This window comes from Dermacentor variabilis, chromosome 6 (assembly GCF_050947875.1).
Source record: "Dermacentor variabilis isolate Ectoservices chromosome 6, ASM5094787v1, whole genome shotgun sequence".
Classification (NCBI taxonomy): Eukaryota; Metazoa; Arthropoda; class Arachnida; order Ixodida; family Ixodidae; genus Dermacentor; species Dermacentor variabilis.
Window position 1 is genome coordinate 36,389,733 of NC_134573.1, and position 22,429 is coordinate 36,412,161.

The window sequence follows — 22,429 nt, forward strand, 5'->3', positions numbered from 1 at the left end:
CCGTAGAAATGGAGGGCGCAGAGGACTTGCTCTACGACGGTGAGCGAATGAAGCCCGTCACGCTGTCTCTGCAGACAAGAGTCTTCGCCTAGCTCGTCATAGAGCCGGGGCACTCACGTCTTCGAGAGGCGAAAATGACGCTGACACTCCACGTTGGTCACGTACGCGAACGGGTCCAAACGGTCATACAGACGCTTGCCGCCTCTGGATGCAATGGCACAAGCTGCTGCTGCCGCCGCCATGTTCCCGAGTTGAACTCGGAGGGGGTTTCGCGATGTACGAGTTTATCACGAGTTCGCCTAGCAATCAAAACCAGAGGTCACGCACCGTGCGATGCATGTAACACTTGTGCGCGCACCCACCACGGTTGGGCCACGCCCAACTTATTTTTCCGCAACAACGACGTGGCGCCGAGCTGAGAGGCATCAACAATCTTGGTCGCTGACGTAAAACACGCACAACGGACTGTCATCGGTGATGTACTGAGCACCACTATCAAAAACAAAGCGTTGACGGTCGCTAGCCTATGCATATATCTCCACGGCCTGAGATTACCCCTCAACACGGTTTTATCTGTGGCAGAGCAGCAGCAGAACAATAATTATTTTGCGATAGTCTTGATTTGATGATTTCTTCTGCAAGCAAACTATTGTCGATTCCTCTTTGGCCACGAACCCAGTATATTAGTAGATATCTATGAGATAAATAAATGTTGCGAAAGAATGAGGAAAGTACAATAAAAACAAGATTTTTATCCTCATGTGTAGACATTAACGTTTTTGCAAGACTGAACAAGTCGGTAAATATTATTGCTTTCTCAAATTTTATTGTTTTTGATGTGTTACAGCCGATTGTAGCGGACAGGCTTCCGCAGTGAAGGTACTTGTTAGAGTGTTCAATACGTCAGAGTTAGAAAAAGAGGGACCAACAGCAGCGTAAGATAAGCCAGCGTGTGAATTCACGCGTCGGGGTAAAATTGAGAGGCATAGTACTTCGATTGAAGTTCACAGAAATGCATTATGATTTCGAGCTGAGGAGTGTGCTTTGCGGTCTCTACAAAGGATACATTACATTCTATTCCTTGCCATTCTGAGGGAGGTAAAGCCCTAGCTGTAGGCGTTGGGCAATGTTTGGCAAGTGGGACATCCATTTCTTCGCTGATTTTCTCACACGCAGTGCGAAAGGTATTCTCATAGATGGTCAGCTACGAAAAAGTTTTGCACACGTCAAGTGGTGAACGGTTGTAGAACACGGATGTCCCGCGTACTTTGAAAGAATAGGTGAAGCTTATATACGTTCTCTGCAAATGGAGTAACCACTCATTTTATTCTACGCATAAAGGTTCCACAGGGCTTGTTCTGAAAGCGCCACTGGCTAAGCGGATACCTATATGATTGACGGGATCTAGTATTTTTAACGCGCTCGGGGCAGCAGAGTTTTACACGATGGCACAATAGTTCAGTCACAATCATGTTAGGCTCTTCTAAAGAATAATTAAATACTTCCTATCCCTACCCTATGTTGTGTAGGATAGAATATTCAGTAAGTTCATTGTTTTAGATATTTTGCTTTAGGATATTTTATGTGTGGAATGAAAGTCATCCTGGAGTCAAGTATATAACCTAGCATTGTGTGCTCTTTGGTTACAGGTGTTTGTTGTCCACACAGCTCTACAAAAGGATCTGAAACCAGGCCTCTCTTTCGTGTAGAGAACACAAGAACTTTTGTGGGGGTTGATTTTAAATCAGTTTTCTCTGCCCACTTGTACATCTTGTTCAAGCCATGTTGTACATACCTGTCACACACTGCGAGATTACAAGACTTGATACCTATATGTATGTTGTCCACGTAGACTAAATAAAAAAAATAGCCGGTAATAATAGGGCACGGAATGTGTTCGTCTCAGCGTTAATGTGCAGCTGAGTACGCCTCGCTGAAGTACACCAGTTTCCTGTAAAAATGGAAGGGATAGTGCACTACCTATTTTCACCTGAACTTTGCTGTTGTTTAGGCAGTTTCCGTATTGTTTAGCATACTACCGCGAATGTCCAGCGTGGACTGGTCGGGAAACACAGATAAGATGGATTGTCTGTGTACAAAGGCGTCGCGAATATTTGCTTCGATGTGCACGAGGCGCACGAGATGGTCGGTTGGAGACCGTCCTTTAAAACCACGCTGATATGTATGTATAATTTTGTTTGACTGAAGGAGGGGTAGAAGTAAGCGGTTTATAAATTTTTCAAAAAGTTTTTAAATACAATTTGTGAGAGCGATTGGGTGATAACTTACTAATGGGGGTTTATGGCCCCGTTTTGGAATCGGCACGACAAGGAACTATTTCCATGCAGTATGAAGGATCCCAGCAGTCAATATAGCATTAAACGTGCGGGTAGCTGTATTTGACTATCACTGTGGAGGTGTTTGTTGTTGTCGCGCATGATCCTGTCATGTCTAGGCGCAGAGCTTTGACATAGTCTAGAATGCTCTCAGCTCGGCAATGTTAAAAGGCAGGTTATAGGATTCGTTCTGTCTGCATTGGCGTTGTATATACTCGCGTTCTGCTATTTTTTGTGCTTTAGGAATACCTCGGGATAACGACTGGAACTGTAAACGCATTCAAAGTGTTTGCCCAGAGCATCAGCTTTGTTTTCGAAGCTGTTCACGTCACATTTCACTAGGTGCAACACATGGATTTCTTATCTTTAGCCCCTCAGCCAGTCTCACACTTTAGCCTATTGAGTATACGAATTTATACCTGAGAGCAACCTCGGCCTGCTTGCCCTCTTTGCCTATCGTCGTGTTCATCTTCCCTGGGATTTGGCTTGTTTAAATTCTATTACATTTTTGGCCGTAGGAAATTCAGGTAGTTTGCCCCAATGAGCAGATACCATTTGTACGGTCTTAAATATTCTTAGGTGTGGCGATTGATAGATATAGCTCATGAAGCCTCCATGTATTGTACAAGAAAAAGCGGTTGACATACGTCTTTCACCTCAAGATCTTCGCTGGGAAGAACTGGGGAATGTCCACAAGCGCTATGCTGCAACTATATAGGGTACTCTTTCTCGGCTTCTTGCGGTACAGCTTGCCAGCATTGAGAAACGCAAGTAAAGCAAGCCTATGTAGTATTCAAAGCGTTCAGGCTGAGGCACTCAGTTTTTCTAGGTCTTTCGCGAAGTGCGTAAACGGGGGCAACTATTGCAATCGCAAGAGACCACCTCATCAAGACCGACATAACAGTTGAAGCACTAAGAGTGCACCGTAGCAACTTCGCCCGTAGTCTTTGCCACCATCTTGCCTCCCTACCTGCGAAGACACCGCAGGCCTAGTTCTGGCAAACAGAACCCGCAAATGGTGAAGCCATGCCATCTTGCTTCGCACCTGCCGCAACGCATTCGGCTCCTCTGTGGTCCCTCATTCAACCACAGATCAACCTGACAATGCCGGGCGTCCGGAAAAAGCCAATATGTCATCGTCGGCGCCATAATAGCTTACCTTACTCCTTTTATAGGAGTTACACTAAGATATGCACCGACGGCTCCGTCCTGCCAAAGAACTCTACCGCGGCTGTCGTCATTCCAGCGAAAGCCACCAGTATTGAGCTAAACGTCTGACTTAACCTCGTCAACGGCTGCAGATCTCGCAGCGCTTCGAGTCGTACTCCACTTCAATAACGATGAACCAACAGACAAATGGTCGATTTTCTGCCGCTCGAACACGGCACTGGACTGTTTCCAGTCAGCTTTACGGTGCGGTCCACATAAACAGTTGGTGTTCGAAATCACCGAGTCCATACACCACCTTACTGAAAAAGCCCATGAAATAATTTTTCAGCGGCTACCAAGTCAATTTGATAACGGCAACGAAGGCTTCGATCAATCTGTTCATTCAGCTCATGCAGAAGACAACCGCCTATCGATTTCAAACACATTGCGTGCAAGGGCAATTTGCCCACTTGCACGTCAATGCACTTCATTAGAGCGGAACGAACCACATTTTATGCACGCCCATTTATGCACCCTGAATCCAGCCCTGAAGAGCCCCTCAACAAGCCCCATAGAAAATTTTGGTTATACGCTGGCAGTTGTTACGTGTCCGCTAGGGAGCGTGCGGAGGCAAAAACATTTCAAATCGCCATGTAGAAATAACCGAGATAGAAATGTTTCAGTGACACGAACCCATGATTCCAGGAGGCGGCCTCCTTTGTTTGCCAAGCGATACAATCTTTCCACTTGGCCCGTCTTGCCTCCGCAAGCGAAATTCCTTCCCTGTGTTTTTCCATACCGGACGTCGAGCATCGCGTGACGCTTACGTCACGGGCCCCACCTTCGCTTTTTTTTTCTCCTCGCTGTTTTGTGGCCCTGCGCACTTCCGCTGATGGCGTCGCACACGAGCTGTTATGATTGCCTCGTTTCGCGCAGCGCACGATTTTACGCGCTGTACACAAGGACATCTGACTAGCGGTATAAGTCTTGCGCTACACGAATACTGAGACAGACACATGCGGATCACAGAGCATGATTGCGCGCTGGAACACGATAGAAAATGACATAGAAATAGGTGTCTGCGCGCGCGACTGCAGGACGTGGGAACAAGCAGATGAAAGGGAAGTACATCACTCTTGCTGCTGTGCGATGTAAAACAAAAACCAGCAGACACTCGGTCTGTGTGTTTAATTGTATTTTAAAATCTGAACTAGGACCCTCCCCAAAGCAATACGTGATAAGGAGGTAGCACAATGGTTAGTGTGGCCAGCTCTCAAATGCACAATGCTGCAGTCACAAGGGCTCGAATTGCGGAGAAAGCATTCTTTGCCCTCTGCGTATGGTCAAGTTCAGAATAAGGCGGTGGCCTGGACGACAACGTTCGTAGTGAGAGTAACAAAATCAGCGGGCGAGCAAGGCCAGCCAAGATTTTAGCACTTCACTGCAGCCACAGTAAAAGGCTACAGCGACAAGTATGTCTCATTCGGAACGTTAAACAGATGTGTTTCTCACTGCTAACCCAGACAAACGGAACAAACGCTTGCGCTTAAGTATACCTGTCATTATCGCAATTATGAAAATATGAACTAATAAATGTGGGTAGACGTAACAATTTTTGAACGTCTGTCTCCTTTTTCCTGAGGATATAAGTAATTTATACAAAACCTGATTGTGGAAGGTTTTGCTGCAGTTGGATGGAACCATAATTCGCTGATTGTTGTGGGAGTACGCTGCCGATGACCTTGACCCACACGCAAGTAAAACATATCGCTGCCTTCAAATCATCCAACGTAGCTTGCACTTTTATTTCATAACGAGGAGGGCTGCCATACTGCATGTAACAAATATTCAGAAGTAACTCATTAATACGAACGCTACGTACCTGTATCATACAGGAAGTCCAACAAGATTCACTGCACAATGTAGTTTGCACTACAGATTGCATGTCTTCCGCGTTTTCAACAGTTTATGCCCTGGTAAAGAATGAATCTGAGAACAACTGTAACATCGCCAACGTTACACAGGGAAAACTGGCTTTGAAGTTGGCACACAGTGCGCTGATATTTTGTGCATTTGATGTATGTTAGAATTCAGGCAACAAACTTGAGCAACATGATTATACTCATAAGTCGTCAGGCATAAGATGATAGTGGGCATGCTAACGTTGGTCTTTTGCAGGCCGTCAACGTTATGGCTTCAAACCACATAAGAGTATAATATTTTAGGTTGTATTCCTAATCTGTTACAAGTTTGTTCCGTATCAGGTATACATTATCTTGCTTCACCAAACTGAAAAAATCATTATTGTTTGGACGAGAGGCTTCTGGAAGAACGACGCGACAATAAATCAACCGGCAATCTCCAAGTTACATTTGAGTGATTTATAACAGTGAAAAAGCGAGCAAAACATTAAAAACAGACGCGTTACAGTGTCCTATATTGCCTATCCATTGGTGCTGTAGAAAATGTGATGTCTGATGATAATGATGGTGATTACAATGATAAACATGCGCCATCCAGTGGGGAATATGTGCTCTGGTATGTTCATATTCATAAGCTACCAGCTCGAGCCACAAATAGCACGGCACTTCCTTTCATGTTATCGTGAAAAGTTTTTCACCTAATTTCTTTTCATTGTTTTAAGCCTACATCATCTTTTTTGTTTTCACTCTTTCCCTAAACTTCACTCGCTTGGATTATCTCTGTTTCTTTTTAATACTCCTGGTTACCTATTTGCACTTTCAATTACTATGTATTTGGTTGCCAGTTTTCTTCACCTCTTCCTTGATTCTCTGTCCACGCTTTTCAAGTACAAATACTTGTGCTCTTCAGCCCTCAATTTATACTTATCCATAGTACATAGGCTTTGTTCAAAAGAAATTTTACCCTGTGAGCCTATGACTTGGAACAAGGTCCAAACCATGTCATTTGTGGTTTTGCCGTGGGCTCCAAAAGACAAGCGGCCTAATTATTGGCTTTGGGAGCCCTACCGGTTGGCGAGTGCGCGGAGGCGAGGATTCGGCACAGCCTTCCTGCTAAATTTGGTGCGATGTGCCAGCTCATATGTTCCGCGCATCCGACAACAGGCATACCGTTTGGCGGATTGTTGGATGGATGCTATGAGCGTTCCCTTCGAGACGATGGGTTACGCCGCCAAGCTCTTGTTATTATATTGCTCAATGGCCTGCCTATCCTCTTGAAAAAGCACACTAAGAGTTCCCATTACCAAATTTTTTCAACCCCTATTGGGATGTTTGTTTTTCTATGCCTCAATTGTTTGTCGGTTCTCTAGTTTTCTTCCATCAATCTTCGAATTGCCTCTTACTAATCTGTATTGCGGACATGTTTACTTTCCCCTTTATCTCGTTGAACCCAATGGCTTCATGGAGGCCAGAGGTGCCGAAATCAATCGCTGGGCTGACATCTTCACACTTTATAATCCTCCACAATTTTCTTAGCTCAGCAAACACATACTTCTTTGTTGTATCTCGCTTTGTAAGCGCGTGTTCTAAGGCATCCTAATCTCGACTCGAAAACTAAAGAGCACCCGGCCCTGATTTCATCTTTTTTCCTGTGAAGCAAATAAACAAAGCGGGTTTTTCCGTGGTCGCCACCCTTGAAATTGTCTCATCCTCTCTGGCTTTCCTCTTGACGTTTTCTGTTGCCATATTTCTCCCCATACCAGTCGCACACTTCCTGGTAAGCTTCCAAGTTCTTTACCTCAAATGTGAATCAACGTTTTTCTGTACAAATATCTGAACAATCTCCCAGCACATTTACTTTCTTCCATATTCCTCAGTCTTTCTTCATAATGAATTTTACGGTGATCTTCCCTCACTTCAAAACTTGCCCAGCCCTCATTGCCCTGCACAGCTTCATTTGTAGTCTTCCCACAAGCGCCCGATGCGAGGCGTCCCACTGACCATTCGTTTCTATCAAGTCCTGATATTACCCGCGACTTCAAGCAAACAACCGCATTTCCAAATTTAAATACTGGAACCATTCCACATTTTCACATACCTCGTAGCACCTCGCACCTATCATCTTCCCAAAGCACTGTGTGTTTCATAATTTCCGCATTTCTCCTAGCGTTTTGTTATTTTTCACGTGTTTCCAGATATCTACTGCTTTTGTTTGTGCATATACCAAGATATTTGTGTTCTTTTACCCCAGGTATTTTCTGGCCCTGTATTGACACTGTCTCATCGCTGTTTTCATTGAATGGATGGCGGTGAGGCCGCTGCTGCTGCTGATGATGATCATTTAGTGGCATCCACTTTAACACGGGGCGGTGAAAAATGGTCACCGAGCCTGCTTACCTCGAGGATGCGCGAAGGCGAGCGCCATCTGGCGAGGCTGCATCGACCCCAGCAGCGCACGCGCTGCGCGCCTTTCGCTCTGACTGGTTGAGCTTTCTGTCGACGGAGACGAATAAATCCCGGAATCCTAGTGGTTTAAATATTCGCTATAAGCAGTTGCTGAAATAGCCACTGTCATGTGCGGCTGACAAAAAAGCTGTATTTAACGGCTGTGTCACTTCAATGATAGAGATCCAACAACGTTTCTTGTCACTCTCGGCTCTTCCAGGTTTTTTGGTGTTTAAATGCCACGTCCAGTTGTGAATCATGCGAATAAGTCTGAACGTATTTCACAAAAAAGGTGCGTGCGCTCGGTTAACCTAAAAAATGCTTGCTCATTTACCCGACATGCCTCTTCCGACCCAGCCCTCCCTCCTCCGCTGTCCCTGGATCTAGAGATACCGCTCAGCACTTCAAATCAACGCTAGTTTGGCCACAGCAAAATGTGGCAAAAGAAAAAATTGCAGAAATCAAACTGGTGGCGGCCGAGCTTCAGAAGTAAAATTTCTATGGATATATTGTTGACTCCGTACCTGTTTGGTACCCGGTATATGTAACACATCTTACCTGCATAACTTGCGTGTTTTTCAAGCTATTAACTCTAAAATCTGCGGAAATTGTAATATCGCTATCAACAGTCGCTTCAATACTTAGGCGGCCATTTGTTGGCTGCATTGTTGCTCGAAAGAATACTTCTAACTAAACCTATATTCTGAATGTTTTATGATACACAGCATTTGGCCTACTCACAAATTTCTAACTTCCTTTCTACGAGCGCTTTCATTATTAGCAGGGAAATGCAAAAACATATTTGCAAAGCATTTCCTGCAGGTGTAAAGACACGCAAACTGTATTTAAAAAAAATTCGTTGTCACAACCACCAAGTTCAAATTTTATAAAACAGGCTCCAATTTTCTTTTTTTAACACTTCACAAGATATCTTTTATTGTGCTGGTATATAACTATTACAAGCTTCATTACTTTCTTTAAAACTTTACTGCATGTTTTTCAGTGGCCTTTACTTGCTATAGGAGAGGAGGTGCGAGAGTTGGGAATAAATTATTACTCACAACTGACATGCAGCTTCCAAGATTAGAAACAAGCTACGTCGTAAGGTACATTAGAGGCGTACTTGTATTAGGGCAAACGCAGACGCTTCCAACAGTACCAGATGTGGCACAGCAGGTCGAGGCCTTTCAGATGCTTTCGTAGCTGCCGACTTTCACAAAGAAATGATGTTACTGATCAACTTATTATGTGTGATTTACAAGTGGCCGAATGAACTAAGCAGTAGAAGGCGCAACAGTCTGAAGAGTAGCGAAGCAGGCTTGTGCTGCCTTGTCAGAATCATTCTCTTTTAGCTGTATCGACGGAGAGACATTACTGTGCGTGAAGGCGAATATCAAGGACTCACGCCTATGATGTGCGTGCTACATTAAGGCGCAGCAAAGCATGGAGGTTACTCTGTCTGAAGAAGTGACCGCGCTTCGAGATTGCCGCCAGCGCCTGTTGAACGAGAACATGAGCATAGACGGTAGGCAGTGACGGCTCCTCGGCGCCAGTCTTTGTAAGTTTCCTCTCCAGCAGGCGGCAAAATTTGCCGATAATGGCAACGAAGTGCGGCCGGACAGGACGAGGGCACGGGTCTATCCGTTCATTGGGCTGCTTCATCTCACATAGGATCGACGAACGTAAATCATGTCTTCGAAAATGAGATAAGCCATTTCTTGACTTTCTCTTAGCTCGCAGCATTGCTGCTATTGTCACATTAGAAAGTCGAGCTCAGGTGTATCACTGCTGTTCACGACAGTGACCTATTGGCACAAATTTAAGGATCGTGGTGTTAACGGCGCAAAACGCAGACGGGACACGAGACGAGAAGACGGCACCACAAGCGCTGACTTTCAACAACGTTTATTTGGAAGAAACACGGCTTCTTACACCTTCCACCACCGGTGTCACAAACACGTCATTGCACATCATGTGAAACACGCACTTTTTTGCACTCAAGATAATGGTTGCACATGCAAAAACTCAAGTTCTTTTTATTTTCGTTCGTAACAAGGACGGCGTGCTGACACACTTGTTACGAAGTCTGGCAATTTCGGCTGCCTCAATTCTCTCCCGAACTAGCTGGTCATTGTGTTTTTTCAGCCCTTCACAGCGTCTGAATTCTGCGGCACAAGCTTTAGAAAGGCAATTCCCTAACGTGGATAACTAAATGCCTGTTCCCCTGCCCGACGCTAAGTTTATGCCCTTCAGTCTTTAGCCTTAAGACTTCATAACCGATGTGTTAGCACGCCGTCCTTGTTACTAACAAAAACAGAACTTGAGATTTTGCACATACAATCATTATCTTGAGTACAAAAATATCCATGCTGCATGATGCGCAATGACGTGTCTGTGACGTGTGTGGCCAAATTTATAAGAAGCCGTGGTTCTTTCATATAAACGTTGTTGAAAGTCAACGCTTCTGGTGCCGTCTTCACGTCTCGTGTGCCGTCAACGTTTTGCGCTTTTAACACCGGGATGAAAAACCAACAAGACCAAGCTTCTATTCTAGCGAAATACAAATATAACGATGTAGTGACGTTTCACGATTGCGTGACTTTGGTACTTTGATGGAACGCAAAGAATACTGAAAAGCCTAACAATATATTCAAGATAAGCCTCACATCACCTTACTCCAAGGTATATAGTTCGCCAAACAGGTCACTTGCGAGACGGACACTTGCTTAAGCTGAATCGGCTTTATAGATGACTTTAGGCGAGCTCGGGATTTATTGCTCAAAAACTAAGCGTACGGTTACTGCGTTTTATTTTTGCCGTGAAATTTGGTTTTTGGGTTCATATAATTAAGAACACGCCAACGCGAGTTATTTCGGCGAAAATGTTTTCGCCTCAAGCATACAATATTTAGGTGAACATCAGGTTCAGTAACTGTCCTTGAGACAGTTTGTAGAACGGCCACGTAGTGCTCCACAGCAAAGGTAGTACGAATGCTTTGGAGAAGTACTTCGGGTTGAGTGCCTTAAAAGTAGGCTACTATGCAAGATTGTGCATGTGGTATTGGAACACAACCAGAATATGTTTCTTTCTTTATTATGGTGCGGACACCTAGATCACATGATAAATGACTATAAATAAACATAAGACTACTCTACAAACTGTCCCGGCGTTACCATCGCAGAAAATTTCCACTATATCCGCCACTACTGTCAGAAAGCAAAGGATAAAGACCCGATCCAGCTCTAGCTCGTTCCATCTGGCGTCGGTATTGATAAATTACTTGCATACACTGCCAATGCAGGATAAAATATTGTGCTCTCCTATCGTAAACTATCTCAAAGGCATTTGAAAGCGACTCAGCGAGGCTCAATGCTTCCAGGAAAGTTTAAAAGGGCCTAACCTAGCCTAAATAAGTATCGTCTCTTGGATTGAGCAAGAAGGAATGAAGTGGGTATCACTGGCCACTTATCGTTTTGCGTAACTAGGCTAACAAACAAATTCTTCGTGGTCTCGTCTACGAAGGCTGGTTGACTCAGAGACTCAGACTCAGACGAAGACTCAGAGATTTCGCTCGCGATGTGCGTAAGCCTAACGAAAAATATACTGTGGTCTACGATAAACTTCTTCTTGGAAACAAATGTTACACCTTTGATTCATCACAAAACAAAGTAACCTGTCTTTCAACGCGCAATGAAGCCGAAGTATGTCGGCTGAATGAGCAACCTACTGCTGGCGCACGAGGGGACGAAACTAACCAGAATGATTGACACAGTCATGCTAATCAAGGTGATTCATTGTCACTCCTGCTGTGCAACTTTCGAAGCATGTTTCACAAACAGGACCAGCTATGTGCATTTATTGAGGCTTGTTCTGTAGATATTGTTCTTGGGACAGAAACTTGGCTTACACCCGATATTGGGGACAACGAGCTGTCGCTCTCTAGAAACTTTACTATATTTAGAAATGATAGGGTGGGCGCACGGGGAGGCTGTGTTGTAGCTGCCGTGAAATCTAATCTATGTGCTCGCGTTGTTGACACACAGTCAAATATTGAAATTTTGTGGATTTCACTTCAGGTCTGTACCTCTGTGACTTGCGCAGTCGGGGTCTGTTACCGTCCGCCTGATGCTACTTCTGAATTCATCGAGAGTCTTAATCATTCCCTAACTTTAATCCAAGACAAGTATCCAACTTCACCTATAATCCTTGCTGGCGATTTCAACTACGCCACAATAAATTGGCAGACGTGTACGCCCCTAGGTTGCGCAAGGAAGAGCGAATGCAAGGAATTTCTCGATGTTCTTTGTTCATTTGATCTGCATCAAATAGTTTGCAAACCAACACGTGGAAACGCTATTCTAGATCTAGTTCTCACAACCGAACCGGAAAATATGCTTGTTCACGTCCTTGAATGTATTAGCGACCACAACGTAGTACACTGTGAATACCAATTACAAAGTAGTAAACCAGAAAAGGCAACGAAATCTATTTACGATTGCTCCCGTGCAAACATCGACGCGATTCTTACAGACCTGTCATATTTTTCTGTGTGGTTCTTGGAAACCATGGCTTATCGCAATACAAATGATAACTGGCTCGCTATCCGAAGAAAGCTTATTGAACTGAAACAAAAGCACGTTCCCAAAATTAGAATAACGTCATCAACACAAAGCACATGGTTCACTTCCCAAGTAAAGAGAGCAATAAATGAAAAGAAACGCCTTTACTCTAAAGCTAAGTTGTCCCACTCGGATGGGGATTGGCAGCGATACCGAGACCAATCAAATAAATGTAAAGCTGAAATTGAAGCATCTAAAGACAAGTTTTTTAACGGTGACATCGTCAGCATGATAATGAACAATCCGAAAACGTTTTGGAAAGTAATTAACCCTAAACACTCTTCTCAATCCACTATACCAATCATTAATAACGGTGAGCTACTCTCACCATCTGAAGCTGCGACTGAATTAAACTCGTTTTTCAGCTCTGTATTCACAAACGAAAATCCAATTCCACCTGACCTTACGTTTCCTTCAATTAACTCATCTATGAATGATCTCATAATTACACCAGAGGGAATAGAATCGGCCATCGATCGACTTTCGAATAACTCAGCGCCAGGTCCAGACGGCATCTGCACAAAGATGCTTAAAATGACTAAACCTATAATATCTCCCGTATTAGCCGCCCTTTTCCAGCAATCAATAGATACAGGAATTGTACCAGATGACTGGAAGGTCGGTCGTATCACTCCCATTTATAAATCAGGTGACCGATCAATGCCCTCAAACTATAGACCTATATCCTTGACTAGTATTCCATGTAAATTACTTGAGCATATCATATCTTCCGCAGTTATGAAATATTTATCTGAACATAACATCTTTTCTAACAATCAACATGGATTTCAGAAAGGACGCTCTTGTGAAACACAGCTTTTTGAACTTATAACTGATCTTCATCAAGCTGTTCACGATTCCATAAAAATCGATGCCATATTTATTGACTTCAAGAAAGCATTCGATAAAGTTCCCCATTCTCGCTTAATGATGAAACTTAGCCGGCTTGACATACATGGTAAAATTATAAATTGGATCTCAAGTTTTTTAACCGATCGCTACCAATTTGTTTCCGTAAATGATCACTTTTCCGCTTTAGCACAAGTTAAATCTGGCGTTCCTCAGGGATCCGTACTTGGCCCAATCTTATTCTTAATTTACATTAATGACATCAGTAACAACTTGACCTCAACAGTTCGATTGTTTGCAGATGACTGCGTTCTTTACAGACAAATTATCACCTCTGAAGACACTAATATTTTACAGGCCGACCTAAACAAAATTTCACTTTGGTGCGAGCAATGGCAAATGGAAATTAATGTTTCTAAAACTAAAACAATGACATTTAGCAGAGCCAGTAACGTTCACTTAAGTTCATATTTTAGGAACAGCATATGCATAGAGAATGTGTCTACATTAAAATATTTGGGAGTCCATTTAACTTCTAACCTTACATGGAATGATCACATTGATGAAATAATTTCGAAAGCAAATAAAACACTTGGATTCATTAGGCGAAATTTGTATTTAGCAAATGAGTCAACTAAATTATTAGCTTACACAGCTCTAGTTCGCTCAAAGATTGAATACGCTTCCATAATATGGAATCCAAATCATACTTACCTAATAAACAAGCTGGAATCTTTACAAAATAAAGCAGCACGCTTCATCACTAAAACATACTCTAGAACATCCAGCATCACGGCTATCAAAGAGTCCCTCCAATTACCGTCTCTAGAAACACGACGACTGTTAGCCCTGCTTTCCCACTTCCACAGATTGTATCATACCCCGTCATCCTTTACAGCATCCCATATCAAACCCCCACAAAAAATTTTTCCCCGCCTCGACCATCCCTTCAAAGTGCGTCCCATGTTTGCACGTACGAATCTCCTGCGACAATCACCACTCTTTCTAGCTATTCATCACTGGAATAAGCTGCCAAAAGAAATTGCTTCTATACGTGATCATGACTCATTTGTTAGTAATTTGAAGCGCAGTTTTACGCATGTTGGGTAAAAGCAGAATTTTATGCCTTTGACGCATTGTAAGTGTATCTACATGCTTTGTACGGAGTGTTGTTGTTGTTGTTGTTGTTGTTTTCATCATGTATGCAATTCTCTTTCCTTTTTTTCTTTTTATATTTTCTTGTTGTATTCGGTGATCTTTACCACGGTGTTCTATATTGCCTCCCCCCCCCCTAATTGTGTTTGACATATCCTGTTGTTAACCCCCCCCCCCCCCCTATGTAATGCCCATAAGGGCCTTTAGGGTATCTGAATAAAAAAAGATGACGCAAGACCCTGTCACACTTTCTATTAAATTAAAATTCATTTAGTGGTATGCGGTCACAGTGCCACCTTTTACAACATGTAGCGCAAAAAAGGAAGGTCACTTTGAATTGCCATTAAGGGAAGCGCTGCCACCTTTTACTCACGACAATTTCACAGTGCTCTTTCTGCTTTGCGCTAAGAGACTCAAGTAGGCGGTAAACGTTGCCCTCACTAAAAGCTCACTCGCTCAGTCTGCCAAGATATAGAGTTGCAAGTTGTGCTGTTAAGGTTACACAGATAAGGTTTATCACACGTGACTGTTGCCACTGTAGCAACAGAAAGGGGTCTCCTCACTGGGTGCTTCAGCCGATCAGAATACAACAGCACCGAAGCAACTATCCAATCAGCGCCAATTCCGAAACAGTGCGGTTGCCTTCAGTGAGTCCCGTTTGTAGTAGACGATATGTAACTGTTGCACGTAATGATATTACCTATGTCATTGTCGCAAGCTGCAATATCTTTTTAATTAGCGGTATATTAAAAGTAAAAACTTTAATTCGTCAATTATTTCTTTTTTATAGTAAACGAAACAATACAGATTTCACTGCATTGATTTGTGTGTGCTTTACAAGGTCATATAAATTTGGCACAATTATTTGCCATTAGGCTTACATAGGCAGGTTGTAACAGGGCTTGAAGGATCCTTATAAACCTTATGCCTAATTGAGTAGCATCTGATCTCGGTTTGTGTGACCCATTGCATATGCATCTGACTGCGTGTTAGCGTGAGCTCATGCGCCTCGGAAGTGGAACGCCTTGTGTTGCGCTTTTCGCATGGTACATGCACCAGAAAGTAGCGCTCGTTTCAGCATGCTGCATATCGACGTACTCGGGCGGGCGGCAACTTGAGCCCACGCTTCAAAATCACCTCTGCCCTTCCTTGGTGCGGTCAGGAATGGAGCCCCTGATAATTCCTCTAATCTCCTTCCATCCAGTCCGGCTTGCTGGCTCGCGCCTTTTGAAATACTTGTATCCACGCTTGCTTTTCGTTGACCACACATTTGGCCAGGAGGCATTCATGGAAGACGCCTCATGCACCGGAGGCGAAATGCAATGTAAACTGTCAGTGTTGTACATTCTCTTCTGTTTATCAGGCTTCTGATGCCTGGGGAATGGAAACCTAAAGTCAGCATACAAGTATTGCCCGGTCAACTGTACGGCCTGACCATTGCGACGGTGCACCGCGACTTCTCTAATGTGCTAGCCTACTACATACAGTTCGTCTGTTGGCACGAGAGTTGTTGCGACCGTTAACGCAGAGTCGGAAAATCCAACAGATGCCGTAATCTGCAAACTGAGGCTGATACATGGCCAGCCGAGTATTCGCTGCTCTATCTGCGTAGACTTTTATACCGTGAATGAATATTCCAGGTATAGGGCTCCGTAAACATCCTTTATTCGGTTTGGAACGCCATATAGGCTTAACAAAAAATATCGTAGCGTGACTCTATAATCAGACAAGAGCCATAGTTCCTGCCAGCTGCACTCCTTGACATCAGCTTGAACTAGTCTTTTTGGTCAATGAAGCATTTCAAGTTACTACACGTCCGTTTTCATGTGGAGATGACGAAGCGTCAGATGAGTGATATGAAAATTTCAGTGCCAACACAATTCGAAAACTCAGACTTTTTGTGTAACTACAACTGGGGAGGGAGCTATTTTTTCTAATAATTGTGATCTTTCCTCAAGCTTCATGAAGTGAAAGAGGACAAATTACGTGCCATCCAATCAACAGCGTCTAAATTTTTTTCTCTTTGCGAACCGTCGTGAAAAATAGGCCACGGCGTTGTCGATATGCATATTTGTTCACACATTTTCCTGTAAAACAACGTATATATAATGAAATCGTCTGGTTTGTGTGGAAGCAAACTCTAGAGATCCGCGGAAAAAATGATAAGAGAGAAGAGCAGTAATCTTACTTGAAACTATACCATAGACTGGTGAACACACAGTAGGTGCTACTCGTATCTACATCTCACTCATGTTCCCGGTTGGTGTTCCCAGACAACAAATATAACTAGTAGCAGCAAGTCAGGGCTTTCTTGGAACTTGAAAAGGTCTGATAAAAGCATGCGTAGCCGATGTTACTACTGCTCAGTGAAACATAGACTTCCGACGTAGCTGGCTCGATAAAATAGACAGTTTAGCATTTGCAACCGAGCGTAAAAGCAATACGTCGCAAACGAATAGCGTCGGCCTCACCGCGCCTGCGCGGAACCTTACTACGTTCCTGCGCTTTACGCGCGCTGTGATAACGTAGGTTACTTGGCGACTTTAACGCCCTTAATGTTAACCAACGCTAAGAAATAGCGTTGCGGAACATGGGGCAGCACTCGTGATGGCTTCGCTCTCACTCGTATGGATCGCTAGTAGCTATTGTAATGAGCTTTTGCTTTCTCTAATCTCACCTGAAAGGGTGGTGATGAGCACATAGCACGTCCATTTTCTGATATCGTTCGGTGATTCAGCCGCCCGTACGCCTAACTTGAAGCGTCCACTTAGCGACAGCATGATGGTTGCAAATGGACCGTCACGGCTTCGACACGTTTGGCACGAGGCAGCAAACGGCTTCTTGTTTTATAACATTATCTTTACCTTTGTGTTTCTGTAAGGTAAACTAAAGCACTTGAAAGGACACGCACCGTAACGTACCGCAAAGGTGTTTACGTTTAACATACGTAAGGTGACAAACGCTATTCTAAAACTGTCTAATGACGAGTGTGATAAATGTTACACGCATCGGAAAAGCACAAAGAAAACTATTTTTCCTATATCTTTTTACATTGCTATTACAAGATTCAACCTGACTAATAATGATGCGGCGACGTAACTTTTGCCGGTAGAGCACACAGGAAATTTAGCATCATTTGGAATACCCATTCGGGCGCACAGTTTATGCAGACCATGTTAGAATACCATGGCAGAAAGGGGGGAAGGCCTTTCTCTTGAGAATGCTTACAAGCGGGCCGCCTGCCAAACTTCCGTATTTGCGTAGAAAAGTTAACACTTTTGACGGTGCCTGGTCCTTGACAGCCCTAATTGCGCTTGTCTGCCCTGTGCAGAACATCAGGGGCCGTACTCCAAAATTCTCTGGTGCGTATGTGCTGTATTCCAATGACTACCAGCCTTTACTATTCATATGTTCAGCATCAGGATTTCCTGGCACGAACAATAGTAGTGTGCGCAAAAATTTCCGAACGTGGGCCCGTTTTTGTATGATCCTTAGAATAGTGAACAGGAAGAAACTAACACTCACCTCCCAACATGGTTGTGCAAAGTTTAACCTCCATCGAAGAACGAAAGCTGCAGAGGAACGCGCACGGGCGATTGTGCTCGGACGAGGAACTGGCTCGGCGGCCTGCGCTGCCCTTATCGCTTCTCGCGCCGAGCGAGTTCTCGCGCCTAGTGATGACAGGCGCGTCAAATTACAGAAGTTGGGGCAGCCAGGAGATTTCAGAAACAGGGTTGCACGCTCGGTGCGTAATGACATTGCCGCACAAGGACCTTTTCCATTTTGCTGAGTCCGCCTCACTATAGAGGATATTGTGCGGTTTACTTGAGCACTTCCGCTCTGTAGCAACCTTAATCGTTCGATAAGCGTATATTTATCAATGTTGATAAGGAAAATTCCGACCGCGTTTTTTTCGCTGACTGCGCTGTTTGCACAACGCAGGGGCCTGTTCTTAAAATATGAGGTATTTAGGTCCCTCTGAAATGCTCCCGCGAGCGCAAAACGACGGCGATACGAACGAGCACAGATTTCCGAGGTGGACTTTCTGCCATTTCCCCACAGTGGGGAGGAGGGGGGGGGCGAAATGTGGCCACCACAACATTGGTGACGAGGTCGAGCACCCGTCGATGCTGTGGGAGGCAGTCGAGTGCGGTCGCCGGTTGCCTACGGGTGAAAGTAGGTACATGCGCGCTCCTGGCTTGGTTCTCGGCAACTACGGGAGTTGAAAACGATTGGATGGGCACCGGCCGAACTCTTTCTTCTTATGGCCACGATATATCTGACGGAAGCTTAGGGCACATGTCCCTTTCTCAAGTGCGTCACCCCTGAAGAAAAACCTAACGTTAGGCAGGAGTACGCTTGTGCCCATTTTTAACTAGTGGGTGGCCGGCGGCCGTGATAACTGAACCCGCGACATCCCGCAGCTTAGGCGAGTGCTCTACCAGTAGGCCACGGCTGTGCTGTTGCGCTCGTCCTGGTCGTTATCCTGTCACCCATGTCTTTCTGTTGCACGGCATCCTTTCTCCGCATGCGTTATTGTTCCCCAGGCGATACCACTGCAACTTAAGGATAATGAAAACACCGTACTATAAACCAGTCTATTTACCGATGTCGGGAAAGTTTACGAAAGCTTTTAACTAAAGTTTTCACGTGCGTACAACAGGTGAAATTTTCTCCTAAAGAAGCTCCTTGTGTTTTTAAACAGTGTGGCCTCAATTTCATCATTATTTAGGACTAGGGCAGGCATTTAAACCTGTTTGTTCCGCCGGTGAAAAAATATGGCTTGCATTTTAATGAAATTTAGTGTCAGCATGTTTAGAAATCCTCACATTTTTTTGTTCACATACCCTAAAGACCCTTGCGGGCATTACATACGGGGGGTTACAGTAAATATAGGGGGGTTAAAGTGAAAGAGGTTAACAGTAATTAACAGGAACATCAATGAAGCAGACAATAACTGACACCCGCGTATACAGAATATAGTAGAAGGTTGTAGACATAAGAATTCAGACAAATTATAATCGACGCTAAGCGAACTATTAAGCATATGTACAGATGTGTTGTAGTTTATTATAGGCACGACATCATGTGATAGGGCATTCCAATAACGTATGACACGAACTCATGGCGGCCATTGTCATCATGCAGGCTTCAGGCGTTCATCGCTGTGCCATTGCCGTGATGTCACTTTGGTCAGTCTATCGCCACCACTTCAGCTTCCTCGTCAAGATCTCGACATTCCGTCGCCCTTAGGCCATCGTCGTCACGTCATTCTAGTCATACAGTCTTCGTGACACAGTAATCGTCATCCCATTGTCCTCATAGTGTTTTCTTACCACCGTCACCACGCATTCATTGTCATAGCGTCATCTTCATGTCGTCGTGGACATTTCATCGTCACTGTTATAACTTCGTCGTTATAATATAACTTCGTCGTGATGTCACCTCATTCAAGCCGTGGTCATCACGCTCTAGCTTTCCCAGCGTCATAACTTCAAAAACATCATCCCGCTGCCTTCATTCTCTTGTCAACATACTGTTTGCACCGTTCTATCGACGTGAATCCTTCTCCATCACTCTAGTGCAATAATACTGTCATCATTCAATCGTGATTTTGCTGCCGCTGTTACGCCAATGCCGTCATGGCATCATCTTCAGGCAGCCGCTGTCATGGTTCCATTGTTGCGCCTCGTAGCCGCGCCGTTGTCGCTGTTCCAGATTCGTCGTCTGGTTCTCGTCATACGCTACTCCCCATTTTGTTCTCCAAGTGTCGTCGTTACCAGGCTGTCATCGTTATACCATGGTGATTACTTTAAACTGTTACGTCGACATTGTCGTGCTGCCGTAATCATACCGCATTCATCCTTCCATCTACAAATTCTTTCTTCACTATTCCATCGTTGTCACTTTGTGACCGCCATGCCGTTATGCTCATCGGCGATGTTGCCAAGGCAGTGCCATACCAAAATACGCCGATGCCGAACACATTGTATGTCGCATATAGACAAAATAACAAAGTCTGAGAATTCCCACAAGAGACTTTATATAAAGGTGAATTTAGCAGTAGGGTTTGTAGTTAAATTGACCACCATTATCATCAGCTTAATTTCATATTCACTGCATGACGAAGGCGTCTCCCTGCGATCTGCAACAACACCCGTGAAGAACTAGCTCTTTGGAGCTTAGGCCTGCAAAGTTCTTAATTTCATAACCCCACCTAGTTTCCACCGTCCTCGACTGCGCTTCCCTTCTCTTGGCTCCTATTCTTTAATAGTCCACTGGTTATCTATCGTGCGCGTTAAATGGCCTGCGCAGCTCAGTTTTTTCGCGTAATGTCAATTAGAATATCGCATGTACCCGTTTTCTCTCTGATCCACACCAGTCTGTTCCTGTATCCTAACATTAAGCCTGGCTGGCATTTTTTTCTTCTATTGCTCCTTGCGCGGTCCTTAACTTGTTCTACAGGTTCTTTATTAAACTCCAAATGTACGCCACAACTGTTAGCACCGGTAGAATGCAACCATTACACACTGTTTTTCAACAACTGTGGTAAGCTCCAATTAAAGATTATGTAACGCCTTCCGTATGCACTCCAACATATTTTCGTTCTTCTGTAACTTTTCGTCCCATGATAAGGGTGCGCTGGGAGTATTTGGCTTACACAGGGTGTCCCACCATGAGCAAAAAATTTAAAAATGAAAGGCCGTCAGAAGCGAATTGAACCAAACGCTTATTATTCGCAGTAGCCTATAGTAACTAAGATAATTTTTGGTTTTCCCCATAACTCAATAATTAATTAGGTTTATTTACCCGACTGCTTTACATTGGCTGAGGACCCCAAGTATGATACGCAGATTTGTAGAGGTCTTCAGAAACCAGCGATCGAGTTGTTTCCTTTACGATACGTCTCACATAGTCCCCTCTTCCGGCTTGCGAACAAAGCCCGCGAAATATGAAAAAAGCGAAGTGACGGAGGGCTTGCACAGTGGTATCGTGCTGCTCTCAAGCGTGCGTTCGGCGAAGATGTTCGGTTGCCGTCGGAGGACGGCGAAAATGCCTGCTGCTGGCCGAGCGCTGTCAATGAGGTAAAGAACGCCATGCAGTCTTCTCGTCACCTGTCACGACGCAGCCGACCTTGTTCACCGAATGCACCCTTGAGAGCAGCACAATACCACTGCGCAAACGTTCAATCACGTGCCTTTTTTCATATTTCACAGGCTTCCTTTGTATACCGGAAAAAAAGGGCTACGTGAGGCGTATCGTAAAGGAAACAACTCGATCGGTCGCTTCTCAACGGGCTCTACCAATGTGCTTTTCGTACTTGGGGTCCTCAGCCAATAATTAAAACGTTGGGTAATTAAACTTAATAAATTACTGAGTTATGGGGCAAAGAAAGATTGTCTGAGTTACTATAGGCTATTGCAAATAGTATGCGTTTAGTTCAACGCGCTTCCATCGCGCCTTTCATTTTTAAATCTTTGGCTCAAGTTATGTGGAACACTCTGTATAAATGCACTCACGTACGAGGTCTATAGGCTGTCTCAATCCTGAATTCTTGTTCAGTTGTCACAATATTGAACATTATCCTTGTCTTCTGCATAATAATCGGCAAGCACACTCTTACACATTAAGGGTTAAGGTCGTCAGTCCTTTGATGTAATTCGACCCCAGTACTGCTGAACAGGACAATACCATCTACAAACCGACGGCTGCTGAAACCTTAGCCGTGCATCCTCTCTTTCCAGTATAATAGATTGAATACTTCTTAGGATACAGTGAATACCATTGGAGAGATTGTCTCTCCTTGCCTGACTTACCCCTTGCTTGATAGGAAATTTTTACTTGTGGGATGCAAGGTAGTGGTGCAATGTTTGTAGATAGTTCTAAGGTTATGCCTCCTGCACCCCGTGATCATGCCATGCCTCTATGACTACTTCAAGACAGGGGCTGACAG

General features: G+C 44.2%; 1 protein-coding gene across 1 annotated transcript in view; it reads right to left on the reverse strand.

The window, feature by feature from the left end:
• LOC142584733 (complement C2-like) overlaps positions 1–18,135 on the reverse strand; it is a 279,859-nt gene extending 261,724 nt beyond the window's left edge. Inside the window, exon 1 of the mRNA XM_075694959.1 lies at positions 18,001–18,135. Within this exon, the coding sequence (XP_075551074.1) occupies positions 18,001–18,034 (34 nt within the window). The 5' untranslated portion in view covers positions 18,035–18,135. The remainder of the gene's footprint in view (positions 1–18,000) is intronic.
• Between the last annotated feature and the right edge of the window lie 4,294 nt (positions 18,136–22,429).